A 23,274-nucleotide genomic window follows, 5' to 3' on the forward strand; every position below is an offset into this window, starting at 1 on the left:
TGCTCAGAAGGAAGCCTGCTTCTCACTCTCACACTCCCCTTGCGTGTGTTCCCTCTCTGGCTGTCTCTCTCTGTCAAATAAATAAAATCTTTAAAAAAAAAAAAAAAAAAAAAAAGGATCCATCTAGTCCAGTAACGTGTTGCTGATGAAAACACGACATTCTGGAGGAAATGATCAGGATCAGCCACCTAGGTATTCCTACATTTCCTAAGAATACATTATAATTGTATGCAAATTAATTTTTTTTCCTCTTTAACTGAGAAAATAATATGTGCACATGGCAAAAAAAAAAATTCAAGCAAAACAAGTAGATAAACATTAAAAGGTAAACCTTTACTGTGCTAGAGGCAACTATTAATAACAGTTCCATGTATGTATATGCTATCTCTAACAGCGTATGCAAACACAAGCATATAAATACATACAGCTTTTTAAAAACATAAACAAGTACACTATACATGTCATTTTGTGCACTGCTATTTTCATTTAACAGTATCTTGAGAAAGTGTTCCACATTAGCACACAAATTTATCTACCTCACGGTAGTACTTCACTGTATCATAATGTCCCCATTAATGGAAATGAGATTATTCCCTGAGTTTTGCTATGATAAACAATGATATAAGCTACTGTCTCCTTGTACATGTCCTACCTATAGAAAAAAATTCCTCAAAGTAAAATTTCCAGTTGAAAAAGTACATGCACTTTTAATTTTAAAAGATATTTCTCAACCACCTCTCAGAGGTTGTACCATTTGAGAGTGACTCTTTCCCCAAATCCTTGACAACCATATGCAAACTTTGCTCTTAGCCAGTATGAGAAAAGAAAAAAGTCCTGTTTTTAATTTGCCTTTTTTAATGAGGAGGAAGGCTGAGAATTCTCTCCTATGTGCCAACTTTATGAAGTATACTCACCCTTTTTAAGCACACAGTTCCATGATTTTGGACAAATGTATAGTCATGTAATACCCACAATCAAGATAAAGGTCATTTCCAACACCATGAAAATCCCCCTGTGCCCCTGTACAATCAATCCTCTCCTTCCACCTCCAGCCCGTGGCAACCACTGTCACAAAGCATAATACTTTTGAAATCCATCCATGTTGTTGTATGTACCAGTAGTTTGATCCTTTTATTACTGGGTAGGAATCAATTTTATGGATATCCCACAATTTGTCCATCCATTCATCAGGTGATGGACATTTGAGTTGTTTCCAAGTTTTTACTGTTATGACTAAAGCTGGTATAAATACTTACATACAGGTTTTTATATGGACTAAAGTTTCATCTCTTGGGTCACTAACTAGAAGTGGAATTGGGTAAAAATATGTAGGGAAGGTCACATAGTAAGTATGTTTAACTTTATCAGAAATTGCTAAATTGTTTTCCAAAACATTTGGGTCATTTTGCTTTCCCACAGCAACCTGAGAGCTCTAGTTGCTTCACATCTTCATCAACGCATGATATAGTCAGGTGTCTAATTTTGAAATTTTAGTTGTTCCAGTAGGCATGAAGGAATAACTCATTTTTTAAATTTGCTTTTCTTTAATGACTAATGATGTTGCTCATCTTATCATGCACTTTTTGTCCATCTGTGTATCTTCCCTGGTAAACTATTCAAATCTTTTACCCATTTTTAAAACTGAATTGGTTGTGTTGTTATTACTGAGTTATTTGAGTTGTTTTTAATATATTCTGTATACAATTCATTTATCAGATAGATATCTTCAAAAGGTTTCTCATCTGTAGCTCTCAGCTTTTTTTTCTTAGTAACTTTTAAAGAGCACAAGTTTTTTATTTGGATAAAGTTTATCAGATTTTTCTTTTATGTTTCCTACTTTCTGTATTCTATTTAACAAATCTTTTCTAAACCAAGGTCAACAAAATTTTCTAAGTTTTCTTCTACAAGTTTTATAGTTTTAGCTCTTAGGTTTAGGAATATGATCCATTTTGAGTTAGTTTTTAGATATAGTTTAACATAAAGATGGAATTTTCCCCATATGGATGTCCAACTATATATTCATTAAAGTTACTGTCCTTTCTCCCACTGAACTACCTTGACACCTTTATCAAAGATCAACTGACCACATATGTGTGGGTCCTATTTCTAGATGCTCTTGTCTGTTCCACTCATTGGTATGTCATTCCTTAGGAAATACCATGTGATCTTGTTTTCCTTCTGTAAATGTTAGTTATATTTTCTTCACTGTCTTTTCTTTTTTTTTAAGATTTTATTTATTTGAGGGGGGGAGAGAGCATAGTGGGGAGGAGCAGAGGGAGAAGGAGAAGCAGGTTTCCTGTGGAGCAGGGAGCCCGACACCGGGCTCCATCCCAGGACTCAGGGATCATGACCTGAACTGAAGGTGGACGCTTAACTGACTGAGCCACCCAGGCGCCCCATTTTTACTGTCTTCAAAATCTGGTCTTGCACATTCTCTATCTCCATAACATCTCTGAGGAAGAAGTTTATAAACATATACTATCCAGTATGTAAATCAGACTTTTCATTTACCCTATAGGTAATTCTTTCAAGACTAGATTTAATACTTAGCAATTTCATAAGCAAATTCGTATTTTCTGATTATAAAAGTTATACATCTTAATACCTTGTATCACCTCCCCTGTCTAGTGCCTAAGAATCCAGAGTATCCACAGCCACTTCTCTACGGAGATCTGAAAGCTCTTACTGTGTTAAATCCCTGTCTTAAGAGAACCTGCTTGTAGCATTCCAGTAAGCAAAAGTGATGGTGGGATGTGCAGAGAGGAAGGTGAGCTTCCATCTGGGCTCTCCTTTCCCTGGGAACTCAGGATTGTGGTTAATAGAGACCTTAATAGCTCCCAGAAGGATCAATCAATCCTTCATCCCAACAGTCTCTCATGTCCCAGTCCTGCACCATCTGTCTATTCCCCTTTACTGGTGGGTAAAATTGGAAGTTAATGAATTGCATGGCACTGCTGCTTCCATGAGGCTATAGTCTTCAAAGTCTGGGGCTGCTTCCACTCATTAGTGAACAAGCCTTCAGACCTAAGAAGCTGTCATGAAGAACGACATAAAGAATCCTATTACTTTAGGATTTCTTCTTTAAGAATCTCTGCTTGCTTTATTTATGCTATGCTGTACAAGGATGTAACAAAAGAAGGGCACAGAAAAAAGACAAATATTCAAGGTTTCAGAGGAATAAGGAAGGATACCTCATGGTGGGATGAGAGACCAGTGGGTGAGGCATGCTACTGTAATTTGGTAGTCTAATACCTTCCAGATATTCTCTGTAGCACTAACCACACTTTAAACATGAGTTAAAAAGAAAAAAGTTACAGGATGACAAAAAACAGCAACATAGAATTTGTACTTCTTCACCACCATGGTCAAATACTAATAAAGATGCACACACACAAAAAAAGGAAAATGAAGTGTCAAAAGCACAATTAGGTTCCCAGACAACATTTGCCGGTCACCAGAGGAATACCCACCAGGCAGAACTCGGTGAAGCCCTGAGGAAAATCCACTTGCAGGAACCATGTGATAGGCGGTGGGCCTCCGCTCACCCTAAACCATAGCCCAAGACACCCCAGGGAGCATCACTGCTCTTGCCCCACCCCACCCCAGCACACAGAGGGGAAGGTGCTCTCAGGAGTGGCCAGAATTGTCCTGAGATCAAAATTCAGGCAGTGAAATTAGACTGGGGACAGCAGTGTAGGGATATCCCTTTATATCAAGGGAAATGAATTCAGAAAGGCGAAAGTCCAAGAAGAAAGACGCGAGTGACAGCCAAGAACCACACCAGACTTCTGATGAACCCGGGATAAACTCCACTTCACCCAGAACCACGACCAAATAGCAGAATCAGGAGAAATCTATTTGGGCTTATAGGGCCACACTAAAACAAAGATCTTAAAATACCAGAAAGTTTGATGGATTCACATATATCAGCCCTCCAATTCATGTCACAGAATGATTCAAACAGCTTTCAGGAAAATAGTAGAACAAGGAGACCCTATCCAGTGAATTTAATGGCAAAGATTTATACACTTCTCTCTGTTCAGGTTTGATTAAAAAGATTAAAAGGCTGATGAAACACTTGGCATAAAATATGAAGACCAAAGCACTCTAACAAAATTTCAGAAAGCACCTGTTCTATACTATAAAAGAAATTCAGAAAACTAATAGACACTGTGAAATAAGGCATCAAAGTAAGAAGATATAGACTGGAATAATAAAGGTCATGGCTGAAAAGTATAAATGAAAACAGCTAAATGAGTAATGTTAGTAAAGACACAGAAAACTCAATTATAAAATTAAAGTTTGCATTATAAACAGAAAAAGAATCAACCCCCAAAAGAAATTTAAATAAATGACACAGATATGGGGTACAAGTTTGAGTTTTGTTAACATGCAAAGAATCAGGAAAAAAAATTTAAAAAGGTAAAAAATGAAGAATACTTTTTTTTAAAGATCAAGAACTGCAGAATAACAAACAAAAAGAGAATTTGTTTTCCTTTGGAAAAATATATGTAAAAACTCCATCAACAGACCCCAAAATGTATAAAAGAAAGACTGTATAGTGATACTAAAAAGTAGTAGAAGGGGAGAAATTTTTTTATTATATGGTTATTGGTCCATCAGATAGGTATTTGAGGAAAAGGTAGAGTTAGTTTCCATTTTACATAAATATATTCTTGATGATATATGAAGAAAACAAAAAGGTTTTGTACTCCTAGATGGAGAAGGTCTTTTAAGGCATAATTCATCTAGGAAAAGGACTGATATCATAAAACAATGGACTTTGTAAAAATTTAAAATATTCATAAAACAAAACAAAAACAAAAGTACCATGAATAAAGTTCAAGATAAATGACAAAATGCAAAAAAATATTGGTAACACAGCCTCCACATCTGAAAGATTCTTACCATCAGAAGATGAATGTACCAATAGAAAAATAGGCTAAGAACACAAAATCAGGCAATTCAGGAGAGAAGAAATATGAATCAGCAAGAAACATAGGGAGAATGTCCAACTTCACCCAGAACTACAGAAACGCAAAGTTAAATAAAAAAGAGATACATTGAGTATATATATTTGTAATTTATATGCAAAGAAAAAAGTAATAAAGAGTATGGCAAGGATCTGAGGTACAGGACCCTCTACAAACTGCTGACAGCAAATCTGAGATATCAGTTAAGGGCCCTGAAAACACATACATACCTTGGCCCAGCAATTCAACATCTTAAAACAAACCCTAGGTAAATCATTCAATATGAGTATATAACTTAAAAATAACAACAGCCAACATTTATTTACTAACATGCAGAGGCTTTTCGGACTCAGCAACCCATATGCATCTTTCCTTTAATCCTCACATTATTATAGAAGCAGGAGTTATTATTACAGATGATGAGACAGAAGACCAGACAGGTTTAAATAATTTGTGTAAAGTCAAATGGATAAGCAGTGGAAATGCAACCTAACTCCAAAACGCATGCTTTTATAACATCTGCATACCTATGGGGACGTTTGCCTGCATGCTTTCTAGAATGATGAGAAATTGCAATCAGTCTATGTATCCAAGAATAAGGGACTGATTAAAAAGTTGTATCTACATAATACATGGCCAAAAAAAAAAAAAAAAAAAAACCAAAACCCTCACACTCTAGAAGAACTTGAATGACATCAGAAAATAGACTTCAGTGTTACATGAAAAAAATAACCTATTAAAAAGCAATATATATGCACAGTGTGATTCCACCTTTAACAGTATGATAAAATGGTCAACAAAGGTTATCTCTGGTCTGCAAGACTTTCATTTTCTATTTTCTACTTTTTGTATTTCTCCAAATTTGCTATAATCACCCCTCACAACCTTTGATCAGAAAAAAGTTACTTAAAAATTAATATAGAGATGTACAGGAAGAGAAAACAGACATGTAGTGAACAAATCAGCATATAGATGATTTGTATTAAAAAACGTTGAGCTAAAATTTGGAAAAACTTATCTTAGCACTCAGGGGACAGGAAAAACAATAATACACACATGGAAGAGACTATTTCTAGGAATCTGCGAGTGTTCCTGAGACCTTTTCACTCCTCACAGACTAAGGGCCCCCAATAATAGGAGGAAGGGGGTTAAGGGTAGTTGTTGGTAGGACACTAGCACCAGGCTATACCACATGTACTAAGAGATATTCTAGCAAGCTTTCTTAAGGAATTCTAATCAATAGAAGGAAAAAGTTCTCAAAGCACTGGTTCTTTTTTTTTTTTTAAGATATTTATTTATTTATTTATTTATTTATTTATTTATTTGACACACAGAGAGAGAGAGAGAGAGAGAGCGCACGAGCAAATGCACATTTACTCAAGCAAGCAGAGCGGCAGTCAGAGAGGGAGAAGCAGGCTCCCTGCTGAGTAGGGAGACTGACATGGGGCTCCATCCCAGGACCCTGGGATCATGACCTGAGCTGAAAGCAGATGCTTAACCAACTGAGCCACCCAGGTGCCCCTTAACGCACTGGCCCTTAAGATTCCTCTTCCAACCTCAAGTCCTCTAATATACTAACAGTATACAAAGTAAACTCAAAGTGATCAAAGGAAGTCTCTGGTTTTACTTAATTCTAATCCATACTTTCAATAATAAAAACTCACTACGCCACTTTTGAGAGCCTCTGAAAAATAGTCCATATCCTACACATTGCCTAGCACCTAAAAGGGCATCCAATCGAAACGGAATAAAGCAACAGTAAATGAATGGTTCACACTCAGCCCAGCCATGCCAGGGAGAGGTTCTGCAGTGGAGGAGCCTTATTGATTTTACACTCTTGGCTAACCCAGCCTAATACAAATACCAGGGATTGATGAAGAGGGCAGCATGTTCACACAAGGGAACAGAGACGGGGCTCTGCCTTCAGGTCTGGAGTCTTCCTGGTCTAAGAGATGATTCCTCACTTCCAAGATCCAAACGGGGTACCTCAGCAGGTCATGAGAATCACGATACCATTCTCCACTTTTGATGAGATCTTGCACTGTGGTCATCTCTCAGTTCTGGTTGAGCCTCAGTTTGGATGCTAGCCTATCTGTAACGTTGTCCTGGCAGAGGCAGCTGGCCTTGTGACTTTCAGCTGCTGGTTATTAGTTTTTTTTGACATTTCTCAGATATTCATGATTATTTTGTCTTTCCCCAGGAAAACTGAAGAAGAGAACAAGACAAATATTTTGTTTGAGAGCCACTAAGAGAAGTGATAAAAACAAGATCCTTTCACACTACTCTGCTTAGCACAACTGAGCTAAAGTGCTTCTTTTTTCTAGCAAACCCATCTAAAATGTCCTATTTATTTTCACTAGTATCACCTTACATAATAATCTGTCATCTTTGAAATCTCTCTGCTCCATATCCAGTTGGTTACAAAGTCCTGTTGATTCTCTCCAATAATTTTGATCCTTTTTTCCCTAATCTCAGAGCATCCACCTGGTCCAGCCCTCATTAGGCTATGTGCTGCTTAATTATTGCAACTGTCTTCTTCCTCCGTGTCTCTCCATATCAAATACATGTTCCCCATTGCTGCCAGTGCTACCCTCCTAAGACTACAGTCTGATCTTGTTAAACCTGTGTTGGACATACTTTTTTTTTTTTTTAAATCTACCCAGCAGCCATTATTTCAGGAAAGCACTCCTCCAACATTCTTTTAATAATTCTGCTCAGTCCACAGGCTGCTATGGACTAACCCCTTCCCTATTCCACTTCACCACATTCCCCCAACATCACCGGAGATAGGCAAGGGATCCAAGCCATTCAGATCCATCTCCTGTAGGTCATGTGACTGCCTTGAGTTTGAAAAATGAATTTTGTGAATGGCCCCATGCTGGCCAATCAAAGTCCACCATAAACTGTCAAGAAAGATACTCTCTACTCAGTGATGTAAGATTCACAAACTGCTGAGCCTGAACAATGTAGAACATTCCCACAAAGAAAACAGCTGACAGCAAGACAAGCAGAGATCACAGATAATGGGAAGCCAGAAGAAAGTAGTGGGAGAGGCTCCAACAAAGGTACCTCTGTCATTGGTGCCACCAGATCTTGCTATGCTTCTGCCATCTTGGACTGAGCAGTTATGTGAGCAAATGAATGCCTTTTATTTTTCCTTTAAATTGTTCTGAATTGTCTTCTTGACACTACGTGTGCAAAAGATCCCTCACACATACAGCATCACTACTTAGAAACTTTTTTGGGGGTTGGGAGGGGCAGAGAGAGAGGGACAGAGAGAATCTTAAGTAAGTTCCATGCTGGGCATGACATAGGGCTCGATCTTGCAGCCTCTGAGATCATGGTCTGAGCCGAAATCAAGAGTCAGAAGCTTAACCAACTGTGCCACCCAGGTACCCCACTACTTAGAAACCTTTAATAGTGTCTTTTTTTTTTTTTTCTGTAGGAAGTAAAACTCTCACAAACTTCTTAGTACAATATTCAAGTTCCTTGACAAAAGGGACCATCTTAGCATTTCAGTTTTAACTCTCCTGATTCAGCCTCAAGCACTTTCAAAAATTAAAACAATAAATTAGTACCCTCTACTATAGCCACTACTGACCCTAACTTCTGCCCCTCATGCTACTGCTCATTTCCTGAATCTGAATTATTCTCCTGTTCTCTCCTTCACTACTCAATCTTCCAGATACAGCTCGTCCTAGGTGCCAGTATCACATTTTATATCACAATTCTCATGCATGCATATCTCCCCCTACCAGACTCTTTGCAGACAAGGACTGAATCTTTCTAAAGTTTCAGCTCTAGCACCTGACAATCTGCTATAACAAGCATACACTCCACACATCTGCAACTCTGATCAGAAATACAAGACTGAGGGTTGATACCTATTAAAATCTTAATTCTTTACAATTTCTCAAAAATTCACCGTGTCACTGTACAACCTTGTAATTGAACTTACGAGCGGTTATCCCAGAGAAACAAATTTATGTTCACATTTAAAAGCTGTACAGAACTATTTATAGCAGCTTTATTCCTAGTTTACCCACATTGGAAACAACCCAGATGTCCCTCAACAGGTGAATGGTTAAACAAACTGTGTACATCTATACAATGGAATACTACTCAGCAATAAAAAAAAAAAAAAAAAAGGATTGATACAACAACTTGGAACTATCTCAAGGGAATTATGCTGAATAAAAAAAAAAAAAAGCCAACCCAAAAAGATTACATATTATATGATTCCACTGAGATAATCCTGAATTGACAAAATCAGAGAAATGCATAAGAGATCAGGAGCCGGCAAGGGAAGGAGGTGAGAGATAAGCATCAAAGGGCATCACAAGGGATCCTTGTGGTGATGACACCATCCTCAATCTTGACTGTATTAATATCCTGGTTGTGACCTCTTACTACAGTGTAGCAAGATGTTACTATTGGGGGACAGTGGGTAAAGGTACATATAACTCTGTTTTATTTCTTACAGCTGTATATAAATGTAAAATTACCTCAAAATAAAAAGTTTAATTTATTAAAAAACTAACCACACTGCAAATCTGAACCAAGTACAGATTTTCAGTGCAAGAGTACCTCATAAATAATCACACTTTCAAACAAAATATCTCACTGTAACAAGCAACAGAATAGGGTTTTGCCAACAAGAAGCAAGGAGCTCTCTAGAAAAAGAGAGAAGAGTCATTCTGTACAATATGAGAGAGGAGATTTCTTCACGTATGTAAACTACTTTCAGAAAGTGAATGGCAAAAAAAAAGAAGAAAAAAAAAAGACAAATATTAACAAGAGAAGTATCCCTGCCCAGACAATGAACAGGGACCCTAAGTGATAGTCCGTCTCAACAAGTGCACGTCTGGGCTTCCATGGGGATGAGTAACAGCCAGTGATATGTGAAATCTGATCTGTTTGCCATTTAAATCCATGTGACTCACTGAAGCTGGCTGCATTCACATCTAAAAATATAGGAAATCTGCAGCCTAAGCAAATTGGCTCACTGACTCATGGGGTTTTGATTCAAACACTACACATTTGGAGACAGAGGTTTTATATTAATGTCAACTAGCTGGGAGGGAGGTTCTGCTCCTCAAACGGCAGAGTCTAGGTAGAAATCTAGGTGCAAAGAGGAATCACAAGAATTATCTGCTTATATACATGTTATCTAGCAGGCACGTGACACCTTTTTGGTAAGGGGAACATGAGATTGAGGTGTTCTGCAGGCTAGAAGGATGCCCTTCCTTGGGCATCGGGTGTGCCCCACTAAATGCCTGTCTCCAAAGATGACAGTGGAGTCATAAGCTATTAATGACAGAGTAGGGTGTGGTGGTCACATGAGTGACTGAGCGCCACTTGGACTGGCAGCGGCTGAGTCTACAAACAGAGGGTGTGGTGTCTTGGCCCTGCCATTTTTTTTGTTTTGTCCGGTCCCACTAAGTATCTCTTCCAGTAATGTCTACAGCCATAACAACTGGTGAATGGGGCAGCTGATTTCTGGGCGTTCCCTCTTGGACACCCAATTCCTTCCCAAGAGGCTGCTCATACTTACAGAACTAGTAACTTTTCAGAGGTCCCCCCTCGACCCCATTGGGACCTGCCTGGCACAACCACTGTTGCACTCACCCATCAGGACACTGAGGAGCTTCTGCACTCTGGAATTGACCCCCACGATTCGGTAGAGCCCTTGCTCATTGATCCCTGAGAAGAGAAACAGTGATGATTTAATTAGAGGCATGTCAGAACACAAGTCAAGCCCAACCCAGCCAGATGCACTTTTTTCATTTTCTCGGTCCTTCTAAAACGCACTCTAATTAAAGTCCCCTGTCACTCAGCTCTGCTCTTAGCGAAGGAGTGGGATTTGGTGCAGCTGTCTAGGATTTCACGGGTGTGCTGCACACTTCAGTCCTTGTGTTAGTTCAGTTCAGTCAACAGGGGGGAAAGAAACCTTCCTCTTCTCTTGCCAAAGGCAGCATTTGAAGAGCTTTGAAAGATGCCAAATATATACTTTTAAATACGTTACATTTAATCACTCTTTTAATTTAAAAAGCCAAAACTGACATGATAGAAATTTCATACTGTAGAGAAGAATAAATGTTTTACAATCTATTTTCAAATACAGAATAAAAACACAGAGGTGTGAGAGCATTTTTAATTTTGGACAATGTTCACCAAGACTGAGAAATTAGGAAATCCATTTTATTTGTCATGTAAACATTCTTTATGAAAAAAAGGAGAATTACCTTCCTTCAACCCAAGTTAATATGCAGCTGAACTAGAAGGGGATTACCTCCAAACACCCAAATAACCAAAAACTAAGCCACCTCAGGGCTTTGTTCACGTAAGTGCAAGGATTAGATCACCACTATACATTTACAAAAAGGGACCATTTAGACCAAGCAACTGGAAATGATTTTTCTATTTAGCCCTAGGCCCATCATACCTGACACCTCTCAACTAACTGGTCTCCTGCTTCCCATCTTATTCCCCTGGTGTCCATTTTCCAACCAGTAACCAAAATGAAATTCTTTAAGTATGTATCAGTTCAAAACCTCTCTTTACTCAAAACCTTCCAATGGCTTCCCATTGCATTTAGACCACAATCAAAGTTACTGTGGCCCACAAGGCTCTGTAGGATTAAGCACAGGCCCACCTCTGCATTATCACCCACTTTTACTCTGCTCCAGCTACACTGGCCTTCTTGTTTCTCCAACACACCAAGCTTGTGCACCCAACTCACAGCCTCCGCATGGCTGTTTCCTCCACCTGGAACATGCTTCTTCCAGATCTTTTTATCATTCAGGTCTCAATTGAAATGCAACCTCTTCAACCTAAGGCATCCCATGACCAACACTACTGGCCAGTTCCCTACCCTCTTTTCTTTGTAGCAAGTAACAATATGTGAAATTATCTTTCTTTTTGGTTTCTTGTTTGTTGTTCTCCCCACAACTACGATATAACCTCTATGTACAGTGATTCTGTCTTCTTTACCATTATAGTCCCAGTACCTAGATCGGCATACAATACATGACATAATGAATAAAACACTGAGTTATACTCCTTCAGGGCTGCTACTTTGGAATCAAAACAAAATTTCCTGGAAGAAATTTGGGAAAAGGCTGATTCTACAATGTCTCCCATCAGGTCTATGTAGAATTAAGGAATAAAAAGAAGTGGTCTAAAATGACAGGATTTTTAGCTAAAAAAGACCTGTAAAAGCATGTACATCAGCCTGCGTGGCTCAGGGACTAAGAGACTGTGGTCTAAAACTAAGGGAGGGGCCCCAAGCTACTTAACAGCAGAACCATTATTCAGTAATGGGCTTGTCCTTTCTGAAGTGTCTCTACTTCTTCTGTCCTTGACCTTTCCTGGAATTGGATACAACCCTGTCTCCCTCTGGACGATGATTAACAATCCCCAGAAAATATGGGAGGTCTGTTCACCTCTGGTCACCACAAATATGGATATACATACATGCATTCCAGTAGGAAAAAACCACTTCCTTCAAGTATTTATGCTAAAAATGGCATTTAACTCACATTGTCCTCTTTTCCTTTTTGTGTCAAATGAAAACTTTCTTACAAGTTAAAACGCATCATTCTCATCTTCATTTTAGAGCAGGAGGGGACAAAGAGGCAGAGGCTAGGACACCAAATCGCTGGTGACCTTGTTCTTCCTCTACTACTTATTATGTATATTTTCTGGCTTTATATCATAAAAAGCTGTCCTCCTGAGCCACTGGTCTGCATTTATCACAGACTCTGTGAAGGGTTTTAAATGATTACATTTCCCTATTTGTTTGGCTGCTGAGAACTGAGACAAACAGGTGGCCCACCTCAGGCAAGGGGATGAATTTCACAGTGGAGGGGAGGGGATTTTGTTCTGAACTTACTTTTGGCTGACATTTTTATAATGCATCTACTTTGTTAACCCTGTACCTCTTATTCCTCATTCTTTTCTCTTAGAATGAACAGAAAATTAAAACACCTGTTGAAACACTGCCTTAGTAACAGTTTAAAAATTCAGAAACCGCAGTTAAGGCAAGTAGATAAATCAAAGGAAGACAGTAAGAAGAACCAGGAGCCCCACTGACAACACAATGGTACCTGCGCATACATGGAACTCCCCTTCCCCTGCCACCCCCAGAGTGGGTTCATACTGTGCAGGCTGTTTCATAACTTTTATTTTTCACATAATATGTAATAATGAGAACTTTGCATGTCAATAAATGTATTTCCCTGCAGTTTTAGCAATTCACAGCTTCTTAATGCATGGATGTACCACTGGTGATTCAACCAATTTTTGAAACGTTTGACCAGTTTCTGTTTTTCACTTCAAAACCATTGTGTAAACAGCTTTGTGGCTCAACCTGCCTGTGTCCTTATTTCCTCCAGATCAATTCCCAGAAATCTCACCTATTTCTACTTTATATTCTCTGGCTGTATTTCACTTCTCTTTGCAAGCTGCCTTAACTCTTTATTAAAGCAAGGTATAGCAGAAATAAGCAAATATTTAAAAATTGTAGCACACATTAAAATAACTATTTTGGAAAGAACACTTTCTGACTGGGTAGGAGTGGCTCATACAGTTAAGATTTTTTTCGTCCCCCTTTACTCAATGCTTTATAGACTTTATAAAGATATTTATATTTCTTAACTAGTAAAAATTATGGATCCTGCTTTAAAAAATAAAACTTCTTTCAATCAAGTGAAAAAGACTAGTGGGTTGAGAGGCTGTGGAATAGTAAGACTCACATCTTTAACAATGGTTCAAACCAAATCCATAGCAAAGATAGTTAACAGCTTTTCTCAGGGGTACCATAGACCAGAGCACTCAAAGCTCCCAACTGCTGAAACTGAGAAATCTCCTTTGTGGCAACATCTAAGGAGGGGATGGAGACCACTGGGATGAATCAGCTTCCCTGATTCTCAAAGTCCTGCTCCTACAGGCCCAGAAATGGTAAATGTGCAATGGGCAGGGCCTGCCTACAGCACTGCTATAGGAAACCAGCGGCCTGACCCCTTCTGTCCACCTGGATAGTGGCCAGGGACTGGCTTTTCATAGCATGGTTCTTAACCTGGCATCCAGAGACCCCAGGAGTCCACTAAAAAATTTAGTGTCAATAAACTTAGGCAGGAAAACAATTACACTTTCACTTTCACGACCCTATCACTGAAATTAAATCAATTACTATAAGTGATAAATCACAGTGTTATCAATACGTGTGACTTGCTCAGAAATCAGTTATTCTCATAACACATTGCGACTTTTATAGACATCTTGAAATACCACAACAGCTGACCCTTGATCAACATGGGTTTGAAATACATAGGTCTACTTACACGTGGATTTTTTTCAATAAACACAGTACAGTACTATAAATGTGCTTTATGATCTTTTAACTTTTCTTTCTCTAGCTTACTTTATTGTGTATTACAGTATATAATACATGTAACATACAAAATATGTATTACCCAATTGCTTATGTTATTGGTAAGGCTTCTAGTCAACAAAAAGCTGTTAGTAGTTGTTTGCAGGGGAGTCAAAAATTATATGCAGATTTTCAACTGCACAGGACGGTAGGGGGTCAGCACTCCAAACTCCCGCATTATTCAAGGGTCAACTGCATTTCCAAATTATGGCAGTTATCAGACCCACATCTAGTACTTACTATTTAAAGTGGTAACAAAGAAGCACATGTACGCTTACATCAAAACTATATCTTTCAATATTTTAACTGAATTCCAGTAACTAGACTCCTTCTTATCCTATGTATCTGAACTGCATGCTTTTAAAACATTCTGCTGATCAGCCAAACAGGTTGATGACACCAAATCAGTTGAGAACCCCTGCTTCGGAGCAACACAACTCATGGAAACACACCAACAATGGCACCTGGGGAGTTAATGAGTCACGTAAAATCGGGAAACAGGTAGCAGGTCTGACGCCTCACCAGACGCATGACCTTCACTGAGAACAATGCCATCTGTTGAACAACTTTACCTCTGGTTTCCACAGCGTGGATGCATTTCCTGATTATGCTGAAGCCAATGCTGTCCAACTGTGCAGCTGAAAAAGGAAGAGAAGGGCAGTCAAGTTGCTGGCCATGCATATCAACCTCAGACAAGGCCTGACAGACACAGGATCAATCAGTCCCATGGTTTGGCCACAGATAAAAATGATTTAAAAGAATCAGCCGACATTCACTGAGAGATTACCATATCCCAGGCACAGTTCTAACACTTTGTTTATTATCTCATTTAATTCTCATGATCACTCTGCAAGGTCATCCTCTATTTAAAGGCGAAGACACTGCAGTATAGAGTGATGTGAGCTTTACCAAAGGAATAAGTAGGCATCCTTTAAATCTCTTGTTCTGTTATTGTCAGAAACTTTAGGACTAACTGCTTCCAGGACTCTTTCAAAAAGCATAAATTAAGTGGCACAATAAATGTTAGGTAAGTGCTTTACATAGATTATCTCAGTTAATCCTCACAAATCCTCTAGGCTGATACTATCATTAGCTCCATATTACAGATTAAACAACTGCGATTTGGCAAAGATAAATGTCTTGACCAAAGCTGCCGAGCTAATAGGTGGGAGACTCACTCCAGACCCTTGAAGACCAAACTGCCTTAAGCATGACCCCAAATTAAAGACAAGTCAATCCTGTTCAGGTGTTTAGAAAAGAAGGAAAAAATGGTAAAAGGAAAAGTGACATAGAGGAAAATGAAAGCAGCCTAGAACAAAGAAGTGATCTGATGAACAAGCAATAAGGCAGTAGAGCCATCCTGTGTGTGATCAATCGGCAAGTAGTAAGAGTTCTCTACCTGCTACAAACCCCACGAATGTGACTCAGAAAATTAATGATCAAATAACAGCAACCTTTTCCACAGCACAGAACCAATTTCCAACCTGGCAGTGAGGCTGGGAACCCACCAAGACTCATCTCCAGGCTTTGATTACACAGTGAGAAGATGTGAATGGTAATCGTTAAGAACGGGTTCACCTTTTGAGCACCTCAGGACATCAGGACAAGACATTCTACAAACCCATGGGTCACAGTGGAGAAGAGAATGGTAGAAAGTCGGAAGGGAAGTATTTTTAAATAATTTGTCATCATCCCGGGCAAGAAAAAAACTTGTAAAGTATGAGAACTGCACAGAACTTGAACTCATTCTTTGATCTAATCCAAACAGAACCTTTCTCAAAAATTTTTTTAAGTTTTTAATTTTAATTCCAGTGTAATTAACATATAGTGTGATATTAGTTTCAGGTGTACAATGTAGTGATTCAACACTTCCACACATTAGCTGGTGCTCATCAAGACAAGTGCACTCCTTAATCCCCATCACCTATTTTCACCCATCCCCCACCCAACCTCCCGTCTGGTAACCATCAGTGTGTTCTCTTTAGTTGAGAGTCTATTTTTTTTGGTTTGTCTTTCCTTTTTTTATCCTTTGGTCTTTGCTTTGTTTCTTAAATTCCACATGAGTGAAACCATATGGCATTTGTCTTTCTCTGACTTATGTGCCTTAGCATTATACTCTCTAGTTCCATCCATGTTGCTGTAAATGTCAAGATTTCATTCCTTTTTATGGCCAAATAATATCCCATTGTGTGTGTGTGTGCCACATCTTCTTTATCCATACCTTTACTGATGGACACTCAAACAGCTTCCATAATTTGGCTACCATTAAGTAATGTTTCAATAAACACATGGGTGTATCTTGCTCTAATTCTTTATGCGTATGAGTGAACTTATATCCAAGGAAGATAAAAGTCCTTAAGAAAATCACTGAATTCCTCAAACTAAAAAGGATTGCTGATATATTAAAAATTATCTTCTCAAAGGAAACAAAATAACTCTTATTCTTACATACATACTTATCACTTACTGATGCTTATTATAAACACATACGGCTCTAGGATAGTCAGTAAAGTACCGGAAAAGGAGGAAAACGGTATTTTTCCTCTCCGAGACTATCTGCTACACAAACCACAGTTCTTATTCTCTTAAAGCTGTAAGGAGTCTACTAACTTACTCTCATGCTTTTTCTAGTATAAACCAAATAGTTACTCTGCAAATCATGTGGTACAGAGCTTTCTGACTCAAAGCTGCAAGTCACATAGAAATCAGTCTTCCAGATGAAACGCAATCACCTTATGCCATAGGCTTTTCCCAAATTTAATAACAGACTATGATACACAGGCCCAACACCTGTTAAAATCTAGGCGATGATTACTTAAAATAAGAGTTTTACTGAGATATAATTCACATACCATAATATTCACCCACTTAAACCTCGAAATTCATTGGTTTCTAATATACTTACGAAGTTATCAACCAGGCACCATTATTTAATTCTGTAACATTTTCATTCTCTTCCATGTAAAACTTCATACACATTAGCAGTCACACCCTATTTCCTTCCTCCCGTCAGTTCCTAAAAATAAGTCATTTGTTTTCTGCCTTTATAGATTTGCCCATTCTAGGCAACTCATATAAACAGAATCATATATTACATAGTCTTTTGTGTCTAGCTTTTTTCACTTGGTAGAATGTTTCCTAGAGTCATGTATGTTGCAGCATCCATACGTCATTCCCATTTATGACTAAGTAATATTCTATCGTCTGGATATACCACATGTCATCTATCCATTCACTGACTGTTGCTTCTACTTTCTGGTTATGAAATGCTGCTAGGAACATTTGTGTACTAGAGAGTTCATAGTCTTTGTGTGGATGTATATTTTCACTTCAGTATATACCTACAAGTAGAATAGCTGGATTACATAGTAGCTCTATGCTGAACTTTTTGAGGAACTACCCAACTGCTTTCTAAAGCGCTGCACGATTGTGCATTCCCATCAGCAATGTACAAGGGTTCCAACTTCTCCACATCCTCCCCGATATTTGTTATTGTCTTTTTTTATTATAGCTTTTCTAGTAGGTGTGAAGTGGTATCTCATTGTGGTTTTGACTTGCATTTCCCTAGTGACTAATAATGTTGGGCATCTTTTCATGTGCAGGGGAGGATATTCATTCCTTTATACAGTAATCAGAATAGAGCCTACTGGAAACTATTTGTCAGAAGGGAAATTATTTTTTTTTCTTAAGGAGGTTTCCAAAATGTTCATAACTGTGATTCGATAGTCAGTTGAAGCCTTTTAGTTCTTTTTTGAGAGGTGATCAACAGAATTTATGCACAGGGATGACAGTTGAAGAAATTGAGGAGGAAACAACCACCATTTTGCAGCATCCTCTGGGGCGTCCTCAGTCTGCGGAGACTGATTCCAAGCTTGGATGCTTTAAGAGTACATCTGTGTCATGATCTTGTTCTACGCATTGATCAACATCTATCTTGGACAAAAAGCATTTTGCTTCTTTTACCCCATAAATAGTGATAAAAGTTTTGGAAAGTTGAAATAATCTGGTGGCTGACAGTGACAACCCCAATGGCCAAAAGATACCTGCTCATAAAGCCACCGGCATAACTAGCAGAAGAAATAAGGGCAGTGCTAGAGACAGACCTGCAAAGCCAAATGAGTCCTTGAAACCTTTTGTGTTTGAATGTAAGAAGCAAGATCCTTTCCTAGGTAATTAATAGCTAATGGAAATGAATGCAATGGAACAGAAAAAACTGAATTCCACTAGCCTACATTAATTACCATTACTTCTTATAGAAATTAGCAAAGCAAACTGTCCCCCTCCCCAAATATCTTAGCAATTTTCCTTTGGTTTTCCCAACATTGTTAAGTTCTTTCATTTGTTTTAAACCTGCTAACTCCTTTTCTTAAAATAAATCTTACACAGATGTTACACATAAAGGCCTTACACATTACACATGTAACACAGTATTAGTATATATTAGTTGTCTGAGTTGAAAAATATAACACATCATTTACATATTACCAAGTCAAAGAGAGTTCACGGTAACACTCTGTCACCCTCTAGTTTTTCAAGTTGCATTCTGATGATAATTATTACAGTTTTATAGGCAGACAACACTGTATTAAGTAATGGAATTTATATCAAACAACAGTTCCCAACAAAGAGCTCATGATATAGAGTTTAACAATCATTGCTCTAAGTCTCTAAACTGGAACTGGTACAATTATTACATTGCTTGCTGCCCTGGGAAATTCCTTGTTTCTCCTTGTGTCTCTAAGGCTATGTCATCCACAAGCACGCACGCTCACACACACACACGTACACACACGAAGTCTGACTTCTATTCCCATCAACTCGAATTCCCCCCTGACGTCATGATTAGGTTACTAACGATTAACAACTGCTTTATTATTTAACGTGTACAGAGTACTACTAATGTATTAGCGATTATAGTGCATACATAACTAGAGATCATTAGCTCTGGTCTCTGCCCAGCAGGTACATAATCTAAGTTAATTGAGATCGCCTCTGCTGAAAAGCAAGTTCCCACTAAAAGGTTTAGAATATGATCACCACGGAACAGAGTTTGCTAATGACAGAAAAAGTCTGAGCAGCCTGCCAGATGGAAGCGGCTGTCCTTAATCCCCTGAAGCAGGTGATTCAGCTCTTTTACTGGGCCAAGGCTCAGAAAAGGTCAGGGATTTATTTGCAATTTCTGTATCCTTATAATCTCCAGGAATAATCTCTCATTAAATATCTACTAGGCTTGCATTATTCCCTTAATTTGACTTGCAATGAGTTGTTGCAGGACAGGTAGCTCCTAGGCCTGCCATCCACTGTCTTGCAGCTAAGGCCCGAACTGGCTTCTCTTTCTCCCTCGGCCTCAACTTCAACTCTGCCCAGGATTCTGCACCAGGCAGCCCAAACAGCTTTCATATGATGACTGTCAAAAGAGCTCACACCAAATACCCAGGTTAATCCACCAAGTTAGAAATCTATCATCGTCTTAATTTTCATTTCAACTTTTGAAGCCTTGTCTGTCTCCTTTTAGAAGAAGGTCACATAAGCCTATTTTCTCAAAGTTCTATGAAGAACAGTGAAAGTTGGACTGATGCTCAGTCAGCTTGGAGGTCTTAGGGCAGAAGAGGAAAGGGGATGCTTGGCAGACCACTGGGGTTTGCACTATTATGCCTAGGGTACGAACTCCAAGAGCAGGGAGACAAGTTAAATCCAGGAACAAACAGTTTTACTACAAAGAGCTTGAAACTACAACATACTATATATAAGGTTCAATCCAATGATGTTCTTGTCTAAAAAGAGGAGGCTGGTGGCCAGGGGGAGAGAGATGCTCTGCAGCTTCTTGCACCAAATGCTACCCCACCTGAGATGTTTTCTCTGGCTCTTTCCACCTTAAAAGAAAATGAGGTGTGTAGGTGGTATAAAACCCTTTGCACTCCCTCTCTTTCTTACCCTCATATCCAAATTATCACCAGGTCCCTCAATTTCATTTAGTTTTCTCCATCTGCACCACCACCATCCTGGTCCTGGCCTTCATCGTCTGTTACCAGGACTGCTGCAATGACCACCTAACTGGTGTCCTCATACGCCCTATGGCTCCCTCAAGCCTATCCTCTACATTGCAGCCTCCCTGATCTGGACGAAACCAGACCATGAGCCCTCCCAGTTTAAAATCTCTCAATGGCACCCACTGCTCTCAGGAGGATAATCCAAATCCTTCACAGGTTTCACAAAACACAGCATGGTCTAGCCCAGCCTGCCTTGTCTCACACTACCCCTCCAGACCTAAGCACCCTACCATAGTGGCTTTCAGAGCGTCCAACTGACCACGCTTTCTCTCCAGCCTTTGAACATACTGTGGGTTTCACTTGGAAGCCCACTGGCCAAAGCAACTGCAAATCCTCAGGTCTCTCCTCAAGTGTCAATTCCTCAAAAATGCCCTCCTGATCTCTCCACCTGGTTCACGTCCTCACTGCAACTTGCATATAGCACTATCAACTTCTCCTTCAGAGTATGTAACATAATTGCAAGTTTACATTTATTTCTGTGATGTTGCCTACCAAACCAGATTTGCATTCATGAAAGCAATGGTGCATATATATCTTTACTCATTTGTTTTATTTAATACTCTATCTCTGCCTTTCACTGTCTACTATGTTGGCCATTAAATATGATGGGGAGGGTCACTAAGGGGACATGTGGACTAGTAAAAATGACCTTTCAAATCCCAATTTGAAAGTAGGTAAGTTATTTAAGCTCTGGTGCCTAGATTTTTCATCTTTTGGGAAAATATAAATGTTAAATAAAGATACGAATGGCCTGACCTACCTACTTTCTTCCTGTATCAATACAAAAAGGTATCACCACCTAGCAGTACAGGCCCAAGAATGAGTTAAGAAGAAAGGAAAAACAAAAGGTGTGCCAGCCAAGACATGAAAAAGAGAAGATAAAACCAAGTTCTGGTTTTCCCGGACACTTGCAGAAATCCTTTGCTTGTCCATCAAGGCATTATCATCACTAAACTGTACGTGGCATGAAGCTGTGGATGGTGAAAACACAAGGTGTGGGGGTTCTTTCCATGTCATACTATCTAGGCCATCTACACAGTCAGACAGGCCTGAGGTCAAGGAAGGCCCTCGAAAACAAAAGCATTCTCCCCTGGAGCTGGGCGCTACCCAAGAGACCTCATTCTGCAGGTCCAGGAGCCCCTTTACTAAAAATCACTGACCTGAGCTTGCCTTATGCCAGTCCTTAGTACTCACAACATCAAGAAATTTGGCAATAAGTGGCCAAATCACTAATTCTGAATGGAAGGGACCTTTCCATACCACAGGTTGACTGATGGACATACAGTGTGTGAAAACACCTCTCTGGGACACACCCCGAAGTTACCCCATACATGCATCCTGGGAATTCTAACAGCTCAGAAGACAAATCTGTTTCCAAAAGAGAGGAACTAATCTCCTGAATTAGTCTCAACACACATTAGAACACATTACCCATCTCCTTAAGGGTGGTATTCAACAGGTTTTTCCTAGCCTAAAAACCTTTTCCCAGGAATCTTACTCAACTTTTCTTTGATCAAAAAAAAAAAAAATCTTTCACGTCTTTTTTACAGGAGAAATGGAATTTGCTGGAAGTGCTGGATGTTTGCATTAAAATAAGAGAACTGAGAGGTAAAGGAAGCTACTGCCCCATTTTTAATGTGGACGGATACAGGAGATTGTCTGGAATTACTATGAGCAGGCCACCATTTCGTGGACAGCTCCAGGGGCTTGTTCTCACCTCAGAAATTCACTCAATTTCCCGATGTGCTTTGCTCTTTAAAGTCTGGCCTACCTCGCTCATTCCGAATTTAATCAATTTCAACACCATTAAAAGCCATGAAGAGAAACACCCACATTGAATCAAATACGAAATCCATCTGGAGAATAGATTTCCAACTGGCTCACACACTCAGAGGGGCTCACATCCTTTCTCCTAATCATGTAAAGACCCAGAGTTGCCAGGCCTTTGTGGCTGTGGCCTCTGGGAAACAGTCTTCATGGTGGCAGCTCTTAGAAACTTCCAGTGGCACTAGGAAGTTGGCCAACTGCTTCCTAAGTATCCAACTGTGAATTCCCTACTTTGGGGATTACCAACAGCCAGTTTTTAATCCCAGTTCAGCTTCCCAAGACCCTGTACTCCATTCTATTCTGTCCTATACTCTGCTCCCCAGCTTTATACATTCAGGGAGTGTGAACTAACTATAATATTAACTGAAGTCATGCAGATAGAAGTAGTATGTACTGGCAAGAGAATAATAAACTTTGAAGCCAGATAGACCTCGATTAAATTCTGGTCTTTGCTGCCTCTGACTGGTATGATCATGGGAGAGGTGCTTCTCCTCTGACACTCACCTTCCTTCCTCTTCTATAAAGTAGGGAGAACTCACCTAGGTGTTGCAAGGATCAAAGGAAATGTAACTGACTTATTTGATATTTCAAAAATGGTCATTAGCAGTATTAACAACATTTGAATCAAACCTTCCAGTTAATAAAACATTTTTCATACCCAAGTTCACGTTATCCCCACAATAACCCCATGAGGTAAATACTGTTACTGTTCTTACTAATAACTTCTTGCTATGTTTCCACACTAATGAGCTTAATAATACATTGCTATTTATAGAATATATTAAAATACTCAGCTTAATTGATTTTCCCAGTGTATCTGATATGTCTTTACGATGAGAAAAGCCAGGCTCACGACGTTAAGTGGTAACAATGACAGCAGTAGCTAAGGCTTGCTTAACAAACCACGCTGCTCTGGGCTAAGCACTTAAGAGTACACGTCCTCATCCATCATCATCCCTATTATGTACACAGGAACTCTCGACTCAGGTGA

At 39.1% G+C, this 23,274-nt stretch overlaps 1 protein-coding gene across 6 annotated transcripts in view; it reads right to left on the reverse strand.

The window, feature by feature from the left end:
* The window catches only part of ARHGAP26 (Rho GTPase activating protein 26), a 414,027-nt gene that overhangs the window by 158,466 nt on the left and 232,287 nt on the right, over positions 1 to 23,274 (reverse strand). For all 6 annotated transcript variants that reach the window (XM_045794390.2, XM_087862168.1, XM_045794392.2 and 3 more), the window contains 2 exons: positions 14,979 to 15,044; positions 10,602 to 10,676 (listed from right to left, as the gene is read on the reverse strand). In XM_045794390.2, the coding sequence (XP_045650346.1) occupies positions 10,602 to 10,676; positions 14,979 to 15,044 (141 nt within the window). The remainder of the gene's footprint in view (positions 1 to 10,601; positions 10,677 to 14,978; positions 15,045 to 23,274) is intronic.

The sequence above is a fragment of the Ursus americanus genome, chromosome 5, assembly GCF_024610735.1.
Source record: "Ursus americanus isolate L20-20 chromosome 5, mUrsAme1.1.p, whole genome shotgun sequence".
Lineage (NCBI taxonomy): Eukaryota > Metazoa > Chordata > Mammalia > Carnivora > Ursidae > Ursus > Ursus americanus.